Consider the following 14,361-nt stretch of genomic DNA (forward strand, 5'->3'; position numbering starts at 1 on the left):
CCCAAAAAAAAATCCATTTTCATAAAAAAAATGTCCATTTTACTTAAATATTCCAGAAAATATTTTAAGAAAATCACATATTTTCCACATAATTGACGAAAATAAATGCATATTTTAATTAAATATTTGGCATTTTTAAATACATAAAAATCCGTTCCTTACTTATAACTATATGTATTTATGGATCATTTTGTAGTAACCATTTTTTGGACTCTGGGGAAAATACCCGTGGAAACTCAGTTTCGAAAATTTGACACTTCATTATTTCTTCCTTTGCATGGTGAGAAAAAATAAAAGGGTTTTATTTTAGTTAGGTCAAAAATAATATTAAAATGAAGGTTTTTGCAATTCTATCAAGTTAACCGCCTTGTCAAGTGACTCATCTAGTTTTACTTGTTTGCTAGTATCTTGTTTCCGCTTTCCAATCAATAATAAACTTGTAATGTCTAGGCTAAGGAATTGAGTGATGCTAATCAAGATGGCGCTGTGTTTAAAGAGAAAAAGAACAGCAAGGATGAATCATTTAGACAGAAACATTCCCCAGATGTCGTAGCACTCGAACGAAAGGTATAAAGACTTTAATTTCAAGTTCCGAATTTTGTGTTTGTTTTTTCTTTTTTAATTATTACCTTGTATATTTCAGGTTGAAAATTTATTTAAAAAAGGCGAAGAAACTGGCAATCTAAGAGCGAAAGATTTTGCAGAACTTCAGTCTTTTAAAAGCAGGTAACTAACTATAAAGTAACTTTTTTAAGATGAGGTGGCTCTTGTGTGCAAGGAGACTTGTTTAGAATTAACTCCAGAGCTTTCTAGATAGGTGTGGTTAATAGAGTTATATTATATAGCCTGTTAGGTTACTGAAGTAACTAAATCGCGAAAGGTTATTGCATAATATAACGTTGGTCATTACAAACAAAGCTATCTATTTAATAAACATGACAAGTACTTGTATAAAATGTTTTATTTAAAAAAAACCTCTTTAAAATGTTAATAAATATTTTAGCATTAGTAAAGTTTAGAAAACGAAAGATTTTAGAAATAAATTTGTGAACATTTATTTAGTCAAATAAGAAGTGATCCCAGGGATGAGGTTCTTCTCATAAGTATACTAATTAAGTACGTAGTTATTAGATATAAATACTCAGTAAGAGCAGACAAACTAGATTCTTTCGGTCAGCATCCATTAGAAGCAGGCTACAGAAGAGATTCTCTGCAATAATCATAATGTTGCTCATTAGGTTCCGTTTATATACAGGGAGTTCATTTTAAGACGGCTCAAATGCATTTCATGCTTAAACGGTTGATCTGAGCAAAAAATGGAAGAGGAAAAATTTGTTGCCCGTCACCTCTAGTTTCAGAATATGTGACTTGATTTTAGATTCCTGCCCGCATATGCGGCTGACGCACGACCAAAAGTGAGGGTTCGCAGTTGACCCCTATTTTCATATACACTGTTTTAAAGAGTATAAAAAGTTATGAAAGAAACCGGAAACCGCAATTTGATATCTTCAAAATTAAAGGAGCTAGGCCATTTCAAAATCTGGTATTTATTAATCATATTTCAATTTTTTAACTTATTATCAAAGAGAAAGAAGAGCTTGCGATAGGTCATTTTTATGTATTTTTTCATCCCCTTTCTACTAAAAATATTGCCAAGGCCGTAAAGCTAGTATTTCTATTAATATCGGGAAATAAGTCGTTTTCCGAGTGATTTTTCTTGGAAAAATCAAATGTTAAGAGCTTTAGATATTCTCAAGCATACACAAAATGGCTAAAAAATAATTTTACATCTGTTACAAACAAGAAGGTTTAATAATCATTTGGTAATTAAACGCAACTCTCCCAAAATTACCAAATAATTATTAAACCTTCTTGTTTGTAACAGATGTAAAATTATTTTTTAGCCATTTTGAGTATGCTTGAGAACATCTAAAGCTCTTAACATTTGATTTTTCTTAGAAAAATCACTCGGAAAACGACTTATTTCCCGATATTAATAGAAATACTAGCTTTACTGCCTTGGCAATATTTTCAGTAGAAAGGGGATGAAAAAATACATAAAAATGACCTATCGCGTGCTCTTCTTTCTCTTTGATAACAAGTTAAAAAATTGAAATATGATTAATAAATTCCAGATTTTGAAATGGCCTAGCACCTTTAATTTTGAAAATATCGAATTGCGGTTTCCGGTTTCTTTCATAACTTTTTAAACTCTTTAAAACTGTGTATATGAAAATGGGGGTCAACTGCGAACCCTTACTTTTGGTCGCGCGTCAGCCGCGTACGCAGGCAGGAATCTAAAATCAAGTCACATATTCTGAAACTAGAGGTGACGGGCAACAAATTTTTCCTCTACCATTTTTTGCTGAGATTAACCGTTTAAGCATGAAATGCGTTTGAGCCGTCTTAAAATGAACACCCTGTATAAAGCTGGATGAACCCTTGAGTTGAGAGATATAGTCCCAGATAAAAGCTATTTACATTTGATAATACTAATTACCAATGATATATTTATTCTATTCAGCCAGACCTCCGCAGAAAGACAAATATAAAGACGTTCGCCACTCCAGAATGTTTCCTCAAGATTGAGCATTCTTCACTCTACTGATTTGATTTGATTTGATTTTGAACCAATTATCTCTAAAACAAAAAGTCGCAGTAAACAAGAACTAAATATTTCTATTGGGTCCCTCCAGAACCTGATCGAAGTTCCACTATTTAAACTTCACGGATTTTTTATTTTTCCTTTTTTGTGAGATTCAAATTTGATATAAAATTCAAAAACTTAATTTTTCATGTATGTGAGACATGTTTTTATTATTTTGATAGTTAAATTTCTTTCCAATAGCAATAAGATTATCATTATTTGTAATTCCAAGATAATAAGTTTTTTTCTTTCATTTTTCGTTTCACATCTGGTTCCTTAGCAATGAAAAATTTATTCTCTAAAAGCTAATATATTATATTATAACTTTATAAATATCTGTTATTATAACTTTAACTTTAATCACTTTATTCCTAGGAAAATTCGTTTTAGAGCAGTAATCGTGGGGGGTGGGGTTTGGGTAGGCTTTCCTGTAAGGTTAGGTTTTAATTTAAAGTTCGGTTACATACAGTAAAATGTTTTGTTAGAAAAAATGTTATTTAAAATGATTAGATTTTTTAAGGAAATTTAAGCAAAAAAATGTATCAAGCATATTAGTTGGGGAAAGTCCACATTTACTGTTTAACTTGAGGCCAGTTTAAACGCTCTAACTGTTCAGCTCCTTGGTTAGGATGCATGAAGATTTCATTTTATACATCTTAAGCAGGACTTCCCTTAAAAACTGGGTTCGTCACATTTTGATTATCTGTAGCCCGTCTAAGAAAACAGTGGCTTTTTTGGGTGGGTCCATGGCTTTGTTAAAATTCATAATTCGTAGTGCATATATATAATACATCCACGCATAATTGAAAAGAAAAGTAAATTCTCAACTTTTATGGGACTAAAAAAAATAGATAGGAGTAAAAATTTCAGTAGCGTTTTCACTTTAAGTAATATTAAATTTAAGCAATCTTAATTTAAATTGTTGTAACAGGTATGTTGAGGAAAAGGTGGAGTGGGAAAAAGCGATGCAGTCTGTAGAGAGTGCACTAGAGAATGCAAACTCCCGGGTAGCTAGCTTATGTACAGAAGTGTCGGAGCAGCGTGAGATGAAGACTAGATTAGAGGGTGAACTGCACAGGTTAGAAGTTAGGCTGGCTTGCGCCATTGACGACAATGAAGCTCTGTACCAACGGGTTCGAGAGTTAGACCGACCTTCCTCCGCGGCCAGAGATCGAGCTCGCTCCGTGGATTCCCTTTCCGATCTTACAAACATTGATCTGGATTTAGATTTAGACAAACTAGACAAGGACAGGTAATTTATGTGTTTTTAGGATTTATTGTAAAAATACCAATCTAATAGAAGATTTGAGTTAGTTAATCTAACATGTTTTAATCAGGATTGCTGAAGAATATAATGATTTACGAACGCGATTCGAGAAAGCGGTGAGTGAAATTAGAGCATTAAAAAGAGAATTACGTGAATCACAAGCGGCGGCCGATTGGTTGGAGTTGAGTGTGGTGAGCGCACGCCAGGAAGCTAAGGGTATGAAGGAAGAAGCGGAAGCTAGCAGTAAATTGATGGCAGCGCGGATACAAGATCTGGCTTCCAAATTATCGTCCGCTGAAAAACAGGTACTTTCTTCTAATTTAAATACTATTTTGTAGCGATAAACAGTTGAAAAAGGGAATGAATTGAGGTTTGTGGTTCAGTGGCTAACTCTTACATCTCTCTTTTCGGCGATGAGCATTGTTGATGAGTATGTAAACATAGAAAACACTAGATAACAAAATCATTGTTGGAAACAGAGTTGGGCACTGATTAAAAAAACAATTAAATTCTAAATTTAATTGATTAAATTTTTTAATTGATTAAATTTATTTTTAATTTTAATCAGAATTTAATCGGCGAATTTAATCGTAATTTTAATCATATGACAATTATTTAATCAATTAATTTCAAATTTAATCGTTAATCAAACTAATTTAATTAAACTAAAAAAATTATGATTAAATCTGAGAATTAAATTTTACTTTAATTTTAATCACCGAATTAGTTCAATTTCAATCGTTAATCAAACTAATTTAATCATCCACTTTTATGGAATTCAACCAATGGTTCGAACCACGTTTTGGCAAGGCAATTTTTCTGAGCGTCTTCAATAACTACTTTTCGGTTAATTTTTCTAGAGTTGGACTTCTTCATGAGTCTCTAGACCAGTGGTTCTTAACCGGTGTTCCACGAATATGGTCCAAGTGTTCCGCGAAATTTCAATTTTAAATGTATTGAAATTTATAAACTTAGGAAAAATACGAAAACAAAAAATTGTTCCTTTTTATTTAATTTGAATTTAATTTTAAGTTCTTGCTAAATACCGAATTTCAAACTATTGAATGTTAATGTTCCGCGAGAAAAATATATACATATAATTGTGTTCCGCGTGTATAAAAAAGTTAAGAACCACTGATATAAAGAGTTGAAAATTTTTTGGGTCATGAAATTCTGTAAAATTATGGCCGTTCTATATCTCCCACTCTGAACCACGTATTGATATGGAATTTTGTTCTCTTATATACTTTGTTCTTCTCAATTATAAACTATAGTTATTTTGTGCACAGATCTAAAAAGGTAGAAGATATAAAGGGTTGAAAATTTTTTGGGTCATGAAATTCTGTAAAATTGTAGCCGTTCTATATCTCCCATTGTGAACCACGTATTGATATGGAATTTTGTTCTCTTGTACACTTTGTTTTTCTCAATTATAAACTATAGTTATTTTGTGCACAAATCTAAAAAGGTAGAAGATATAAAGGGTTGAAAATTTTTTGGGTCATGAAATTCTATAAAAATGTAGCCGTTCTATATCTCCCACTGTGAACCACGTATTCGTATGAAATTTTGTTCTCTTATATACTTTGTTTTTCTCAATTATAAACTATAGTTATTTTGTGCACAGATCTATAAATGTAGAAGATACAAAGGGTTGAAAATTATTTGGGTCATGAAATTCTGTAAAATTATGGCCGTTCTATATCTCCCACTGTGAACCACGTATTGGTATGGAATTTTGTTCTCTTATACACTTTGTTTTTCTCAATTATAAACTATAGTTATTTTGTGCACAGATCTATAAATGTAGAAGATATAAAGGGTTGAAAGTTCTTTGGGTCATGATATTCTGTAAAATTATGGCCGTTCTATATCTCCCACTGTGAACCACGTATTGGTATGGAATTTTGTTCTCTTGTACCCTTTGTTTTTCTCAATTGTAAACTATAGTTATTTTATGCTCAGATTTATAAATGAAGAAGATATAAAGGGTTGAAAATTTTTTGGGTCATGAAATTCTATAAAATTATGGCCGTTCTATATCTCCCACTGTGAAACACGTATTCGTATGAAATTTTGTTCTCTTGTACACTTTGTTTTTCTCAATTATAAACTATAGTTATTTCGTGCACAGATCTATAAATGTAGAAGATATAAAGGGTTGAAAATTTTTTGGGTCATGAAATTCTGTAAAATAATGGCCGTTCTATATCTCCCACTTTCAACCACGTATTCGTATGAAATTTAGTTCTCTTATACACTTTGTTTTTCTCAATTAAAAACTATAGTTATTTTATGCACAGATCTATAAATGTAGAAGATATAAAGGGTTGAAAATTTTTTGGGTCATGAAATTCTGTAAAATTATGGCCGTTCTATATCTCCCACTGTAAACCACGTATTCGTATGAAATTTTTTTCTTTTGTACACTTTGTTTTTCTCAATTATAAACTACAGTTATTTTGTGCTCAGATCTATAAATGTAGAAGATATAAAGGGTTGAAAATTTTTTGGGTCATGAAATTCTGTAAAATTATGGCCGTTCTGTATCTCCCACTGTGAACCACGTATTGGTATGGAATTTTGTTCTCTTGTACACTTTGTTTTTCTCAATTGTAAACTATAGTTATTTTATGCTCAGATCTATAAATGTAGAAGATATAAAGGGTTGAAAATTTTTTGGGTCATGAAATTCTGTAAAATTATGGCCGTTCTATATTTCCCACTGTGAACCACGTATTGGTATGGAATTTTGTTCTCTTGTACACTTTGTTTTTCTCAATTGTAAACTATAGTTATTTTATGCTCAGATCTAAAAATGTAGAAGATCTAAAGGGTTGAAAATTTTTTGGGTCATGAAATTCTGTAAAATTATGGCCGTTCTATATCTCCCACTGTGAACCACGTATTCGTATGAAATTTTGTTCTCTTGTACACTTTGTATTTCTCAATTGTAAACTATAGTTATTTTATGCTCAGATTTATAAATGAAGAAGATATAAAGGGTTGAAAATTTTTTGGGTCATGAAATTCTGTAAAATTATGGCCGTTCTATATCTCCCACTGTGAAACACGTATTCGTATGAAATTTTGTTCTCTTGTACACTTTGTTTTTCTCAATTATAAACTATAGTTATTTCGTGCACAGATCTATAAATGTAGAAGATATAAAGGGTTGAAAATTTTTTGGGTCATGAAATTCTGCAGAATAATGGCCGTTCTATATCTCCCACTTTGAACCACGTATTCGTATGAAATTTTGTTCTCTTGTACACTTTGTTTGTCTCAATTATAAACTATAGTTATTTTGTGCACAGATCTATAAATGTAGAAGATATAAAGGGTTGAAAATTTTTTGGGTCATAAAATTCTGTAAAATTATGGCCGTTCTATATCTCCCACTGTAAACCACGTATTCGTATGAAATTTTGTTCTTTTGTACACTTTGTTTTTCTCAATTATAAACTACAGTTATTTTGTGCTCAGATCTATAAATGTAGAAGATATAAAGGGTTGAAAATTTTTTGGGTCATGAAATTCTGTAAAATAATGGCCGTTCTGTATCTCCCACTGTGAACCACGTATTGGTATGGAATTTTGTTCTCTTGTACACTTTGTTTTTCTCAATTGTAAACTATAGTTATTTTATGCTCAGATCTATAAATGTAGAAGATATAAAGGGTTGAAAATTTTTTGGGTCATGAAATTCTGTAAAATTATGGCCGTTCTATATCTCCCACTGTGAACCACGTATTGGCATGGAATTTTGTTCTCTTGTACACTTTGTTTTTCTCAATTGTAAACTATAGTTATTTTATGCTCAGATCTAAAAATGTAGAAGATCTAAAGGGTTGAAAGTTTTTTGGGTCATGAAATTCTGTAAAATTATGGCCGTTCTATATCTCCCACAGTGAACCACGTATTCGTATGAAATTTTGTTCTCTTGTACACTTTGTTTTTTTCAATTATAAACTACAGTTATTTTGTGCACAGATCTATAAATGTAGAAGATATAAAGGGTTGAAAGTTCTTTGGGTCATGAAATTCTGTAAAATTATGGCCTCTTATATCTCCCACTGTGAACCACGTATTGGTATGGAATTTTGTTCTCTTATACACTTTCTTTTTCTCAATAATAAACTACAGTTATTTTGTGCACAGATCTATAAAAGTAGAAGATATAAAAGGTTGAAAGTTTTTTGGGTCATGAAATTCTGTAAAATTATGGCCGTTCTATATTTCCCACTGTGAACCACGTATTCGTATGAAATTTTTTTCTCTTGTACAGTTTGTTTTTCTCAATTATAAACTATAGTTATTTTATGCACAGATCTATAAATGTAGAAGATATAAAGGGTTGAAAATTTTTTGGTTCATGAAATTCTGTAAAATTATGGCCGTTCTATATCTCCCACTGTGAAACACGTATTCGTATGAAATTTCGTTCTCTTGTACACTTTGTTTTTCTCAATTATAAACTATAGTTATTTTGCGCTCAGATCTATAAATGTAGAAGATATAAAGGGTTGAAAATTTTTTGGGTCATGAAATTCTGTAAAATTATGGCCGTTCTATATCTCCCACTGTGAACCACGTATTGGTATGGAATTTTGTTCTCTTGTACACTTTGTTTTTCTCAATTGTAAACTATAGTTATTTTATGCTCAGATCTATAAATGTAGAAGATATAAAGGGTTGAAAATTTTTTGGGTCATGAAATTCTGTAAAATTATGGCCGTTCTATATCTCCCACTGTGAACCACGTATTGGAATGGAATTTTGTTCTCTTGTACACTTTGTTTTTCTCAATTGTGAACTATAGTTATTTTATGCTCAGATCTAAAAATGTAGAAGATCTAAAGGGTTGAAAATTTTTTGGGTCATGAAATTCTGTAAAATTATGGCCGTTCTATATCTCCCACTGTAAACCACGTAATCGTATGAAATTTTGTTCTCTTGTACACTTTGTTGTTCTCAATTATAAACTACAGTTATTTTGTGCACAGATCTATAAATGTAGAAGATATAAAGGGTTGAAAATTTTTTGGGTCATAAAATTCTGTAAAATTATGGCCTCTTATATCTCCCACTGTGAACCACGTATTGATATGGAATTTTGTTCTCTTATACACTTTGTTCTTCTCAATTATAAACTATAGTTATTTTGTGCCCAAATCTATAAATGTAGAAGATATAAAGAGATGAAAATTTTTTGGGTCATGAAATTCTGTAAAATTATGGCTGTTCTATATCTCCCACTGTAAACCACGTATTGATATGGAATTTTGTTCTCTTATATACTTGGTTTTTCTCAATTATAAACTATAGTTATTCTGTGCACAGATCTATAAATGTAGAAGATATAAAGGGTTGAAAATTTTTTGGGTCATAAAATTCTGTAAAATTATGGCCTCTTATATCTCCCACTGTGAACCACGTATTGGTATGGAATTTTGTTCTCTTATACACTTTCTTTTTCTCAATAATAAACTACAGTTATTTTGTGCACAGATCTATAAAAGTAGAAGATATAAAAGGTTGAAAGTTTTTTGGGTCATGAAATTCTGTAAAATTATGGCCGTTCTATATCTCCCACTGTGAACCACGTATTCGTATGAAACTTTGTTCTCTTGTACACTTTGTTTTTCTCAATTATAAACTACAGTTATTTTGTGCACAGATCTATAAATGTAGAAGATATAAAGGGTTGAAAGTTCTTTGGGTCATGAAATTCTGTAAAATTATGGCCGTTCTATATCTCCCACTGTGAACCACGTATTGGTATGGAATTTTGTTCTCTTGTACACTTTGTTTTTCTCAATTGTAAACTATAGTTTTTTTATGCTCAGATCTATAAATGAAGAAGATATAAAGGGTTGAAAATTTTTTGGGTCATGAAATTCTGTAAAATTATGGCCGTTCTATATCTCCCACTGTGTAACACGTATTCGTATGAAATTTTGTTCTCTTTTACACTTTGTTTTTCTCAATTGTAAACTATAGTTATTTTATGCTCAGATCTATAAATGTAGAAGATATAAAGGGTTGAAAATTTTTTGGGTCATGAAATTCTGTAAAATTATGGCCGTTCTATATCTCCCACTGTGAACCACGTATTGGTATGGAATTTTCTTCTCTTGTACACTTGGTTTTTCTCAATTGTAAACTATAGTTATTTTATGCTCCGATCTAAAAATGTAGAAGATCTAAAGGGTTGAAAATTTTTTGGGTCATGAAATTCTGTAAAATTATGGCCGTTCTATATTTCCCACTGTGAACCACGTATTCTTATGAAATTTTTTTCTCTTTTACACTTTGTTTTTCTCAATTATAAACTATAGTTATTTTATGCACAGATCTATAAATGTAGAAGATATAAAGGGTTGAAAATTTTTTGGGTCATGAAATTCTGTAAAATTATGGCCGTTCTATATTTCCCACTGTGAACCACGTATTCGTATGAAATTTTTTTCTCTTGTACACTTTGTTTTTCTCAATTATATACTATAGTTATTTTATGCACAGATCTATAAATGTAGAAGATATAAAGGGTTGAAAATTTTTTGGTTCATGAAATTCTGTAAAATTATGGCCGTTCTATATCTCCCACTGTGAAACACGTATTCGTATGAAATTTCGTTCTCTTGTACACTTTGTTTTTCTCAATTATAAACTATAGTTATTTTGCGCTCAGATCTATAAATGTAGAAGATATAAAGGGTTGAAAATTTTTTGGGTCATGAAATTCTGTAAAATTATGGCCGTTCTATATCTCCCACTGTGAACCACGTATTGGTATGAAATTTTGTTCTCTTGTACACTTTGTTTTTCTCAATTGTAAACTATAGTTATTTTATGCTCAGATCTATAAATGTAGAAGATATAAAGGGTTGAAAATTTTTTGGGTCATGAAATTCTGTAAAATTATGGCCGTTCTATATCTCCCACTGTGAACCACGTATTGGTATGGAATTTTGTTCTCCTGTACACTTTGTTTTTCTCAATTGTGAACTATAGTTATTTTATGCTCAGATCTAAAAATGTAGAAGATCTAAAGGGTTGAAAATTTTTTGGGTCATGAAATTCTGTAAAATTATGGCCGTTCTATATCTCCCACTGTAAACCACGTAATCGTATGAAATTTTGTTCTCTTGTACACTTTGTTGTTCTCAATTATAAACTACAGTTATTCTGTGCACAGATCTATAAATGTAGAAGATATAAAGGGTTGAAAATTTTTTGGGTTATAAAATTCTGTAAAATTATGGCCTCTTATATCTCCCACTGTGAACCACGTATTGGAATGGAATTTTGTTCTCTTATACAATTTGTTTTTCTCAATTATAAACTAGTTATTTTGTGCCCAGATCTATAAATGTAGAAGATATAAAGAGATGAAAATTTTTTGGGTCATGAAATTCTGTAAAATTATGGCTGTTCTATATCTCCCACTGTAAACCACGTATTGATATGGAATTTTGTTCTCTTATATACTTGGTTTTTCTCAATTATAAACTATAGTTATTCTGTGCACAGATCTATAAATGTAGAAGATATAAAGGGTTGAAAATTTTTTGGGTCATGAAATTCGGTAAAATTATGGCCGTTCTATATTTCCCACTGTGAACCACGTATTCTTATGAAATTTTTTTCTCTTGTACACTTTGTTTTTTTAATTATAAACTATAGTTATTTTATGCACAGATCTATAAATGTAGAAGATATAAAGGGTTGATAATTTTTTGGGGCATGAAATTCTGTAAATTTATGGCCGTTCTATATTTCCCACTGTGAACCACGTATTCGTATGAAATTTTTTTCTCTTGTACACTTTGTTTTTCTCAATTATAAACTATAGTTATTTTATGCACAGATCTATAAATGTAGAAGATATAAAGGGTTGAAAATTTTTTGGTTCATGAAATTCTGTAAAATTATTGCCGTTCTATATCTCCCACTGTGAACCACGTATTCGTATGAAATTTTGTTCTCTTGTACACTTTGTTTTTCTCAATTATAAACTCTAGTTATTTTGTGCACAGATCTATAAATGTAGAAGATATAAAGGGTTGAAAACTTTTTGGGTCATGAAATTCATTAAAATTATGGCCGTTCTATATCTCCCACTGTGAAGCACGTATTGACATAGAATTTTTTTCTCTTATACAATTTGTTTTTCTCAATTATAAACTATATTTATTTTGTGTTCAGATTTATAAATGTAGAAGATATTAAGGGTTAGAAATTTTTTGGGTCATGAAATTCTGTAAAATTATGGCCGTTCTATATCTCCCACTGTGAACCGTGGTATGAAATTTTGTTCTCTTGTACATTTTGTTGTTCTCAATTATAAACTACAGTTATTTTGTGCACAGATCTATAAATGTAGCAGATATAAAGGGTTGAAAACTTTTTGGGTCATAAAATTCTGTAAAATTATGGCTTCTTATATCTCCCACTGTGAACCACGTATTGGTATGGAATTTTGTTCTCTTATACACTTTGTTTTTCTCAATTATAAACTCTAGTTATTTTGTGCCCAGATCTATAAATGTAGAAGATATAAAGGGTTGAAAATTTTTTGGGTCATGAAATTCTGTAAAATTATGGCCTCCTATGTCTCTTACTGTAAACCACGTATTGGTATGGAATTTTGTTCTCTTGTACACTTTGTTTTTCTCAATTATAAACTATAGTTATTTTGTGCACAGAACTATAAATGTAGAAGATATAAAGGGATGAAAATTTTTTGGGTCATGAAATTCTGTAAAATTATGGCTGTTCTATATCTCCCACTGTGAACCACGTATTGATATGGAATTTTGTTCTCTTATATACTTTGTTTTTCTCAATTATAAACTATAGTTATTCTGTGCACAGATCTATAAATGTAGAAGATATAAAGGGTTGAAAATTTTTTGGGTCATGAAATTCTGTAAAATTATGGCTGTTCTATATCTCCCACTGTGAACCACGTATTGATATGGAATTTTGTTCTCAATTATAAACTATAGTTATTCTGTGCACAGATCTATAAATGTAGAAGATATAAAGGGTTGAAAATTTTTTGGGTCATGAAATTCTGTAAAATTATGGCTGTTCTATATTTCCTACTGTGAACCACGTATTCGTATGAAATTTTTTTCTCTTGTACACTTTGTTTTTCTCAATTATAAACTATAGTTATTTTATGCACAGATCTATAAATGTAGAAGATATAAAGGGTTGAAAATTTTTTGGGTCATGAAATTCTGTAAAATTATGGCCGTTCTATATTTCCCACTGTGAACCACGTATTCGTATGAAATTTTTTTCTCTTGTACACTTTGTTTTTCTCAATTATAAACTCTAGTTATTTTGTGCCCAGATCTATAAATGTAGAAGATATAAAGGGTTGAAAATTTTTTGGGTCATGAAATTCTGTAAAATTATGGCCTTCTATGTCTCTTACTGTATACCACGTATTGGTATGGAATTTTGTTCTCTTGTACACTTTGTTTTTCTCAATTATAAACTATAGTTATTTTGTGCACAGAACTTTAAATGTAGAAGATATAAAGGGATGAAAATTTTTTGGGTCATGAAATTCTGTAAAATTATTGCTGTTCTATATCTCCCACTGTGAACCACGTATTGATATGGAATTTTGTTCTCTTATATACTTTGTTTTTCTCAATTATAAACTATAGTTATTCTGTGCACAGATCTATAAATGTAGAAGATATAAAGGGTTGAAAATTTTTTGGGTCATGAAATTCTGTAAAATTATGGCTGTTCTATATCTCCCACTGTGAACCACGTATTGATATGGAATTTTGTTCTCTTATATACTTTGTTTTTCTCAATTATAAACTATAGTTATTCTGTGCACAGATCTATAAATTTAGAAGTTATAAAGGATTGAAAATTTTTTGGGTCATGAAATTCTGTAAAATTATGGCTGTTCTATATTTCCCACTGTGAACCACGTATTCGTATGAAATTTTTTTCTCTTGTACACTTTGTTTTTCTCAATTATAAACTATAGTTATTTTATGCACAGATCTATAAATGTAGAAGATATAAAGGGTTGAAAATTTTTTGGGTCATGAAATTCTGTAAAATTATGGCCGTTCTATATTTCCCACTGTGAACCGTGGTATGAAATTTTGTTCTCTTGTACACTTTGTTTTTCTCAATTATAAACTATAGTTATTTTATGCACAGATCTATAAATGTAGAAGATATAAAGGGTTGAAAATTTTTTGGGTCATAAAATTCTGTAAAATTATGGCCTCTTATATCTCCCACTGTGAACCACGTATTGGTATGGAATTTTGTTCTCTTGTACACTTTGTTTTTCTCAATTATAAACTATAGTTATTTTGTGCACAGATCTATAAATGTAGAAGATATAAAGGGATGAAAATTTTTTGGGTCATGAAATTCTGTAAAATTATGGCTGTTC

The 14,361-nt window shown here is 30.6% G+C and overlaps 1 protein-coding gene across 8 annotated transcripts in view; it reads left to right on the forward strand.

The window, feature by feature from the left end:
- The window catches only part of osp (myosin phosphatase Rho interacting protein outspread), a 63,769-nt gene that overhangs the window by 30,964 nt on the left and 18,444 nt on the right, over nt 1–14,361 (forward strand). For all 8 annotated transcript variants that reach the window (XR_012461620.1, XR_012461621.1, XM_074139193.1 and 5 more), the window contains 4 exons: nt 451–567; nt 644–726; nt 3,579–3,899; nt 3,985–4,219. Coding sequence is in view for 6 of the 8 variants with exons in the window: in XM_074139193.1 (XP_073995294.1) it covers nt 451–567; nt 644–726; nt 3,579–3,899; nt 3,985–4,219 (756 nt within the window). In the remaining 2 variants the exon portion in view is untranslated. The remainder of the gene's footprint in view (nt 1–450; nt 568–643; nt 727–3,578; nt 3,900–3,984; nt 4,220–14,361) is intronic.

The sequence above is a fragment of the Rhodnius prolixus genome, unplaced genomic scaffold (assembly GCF_049639745.1).
Source record: "Rhodnius prolixus isolate KJV_2025 unplaced genomic scaffold, Rpr scaffold_23, whole genome shotgun sequence".
Classification (NCBI taxonomy): domain Eukaryota; kingdom Metazoa; phylum Arthropoda; class Insecta; order Hemiptera; family Reduviidae; genus Rhodnius; species Rhodnius prolixus.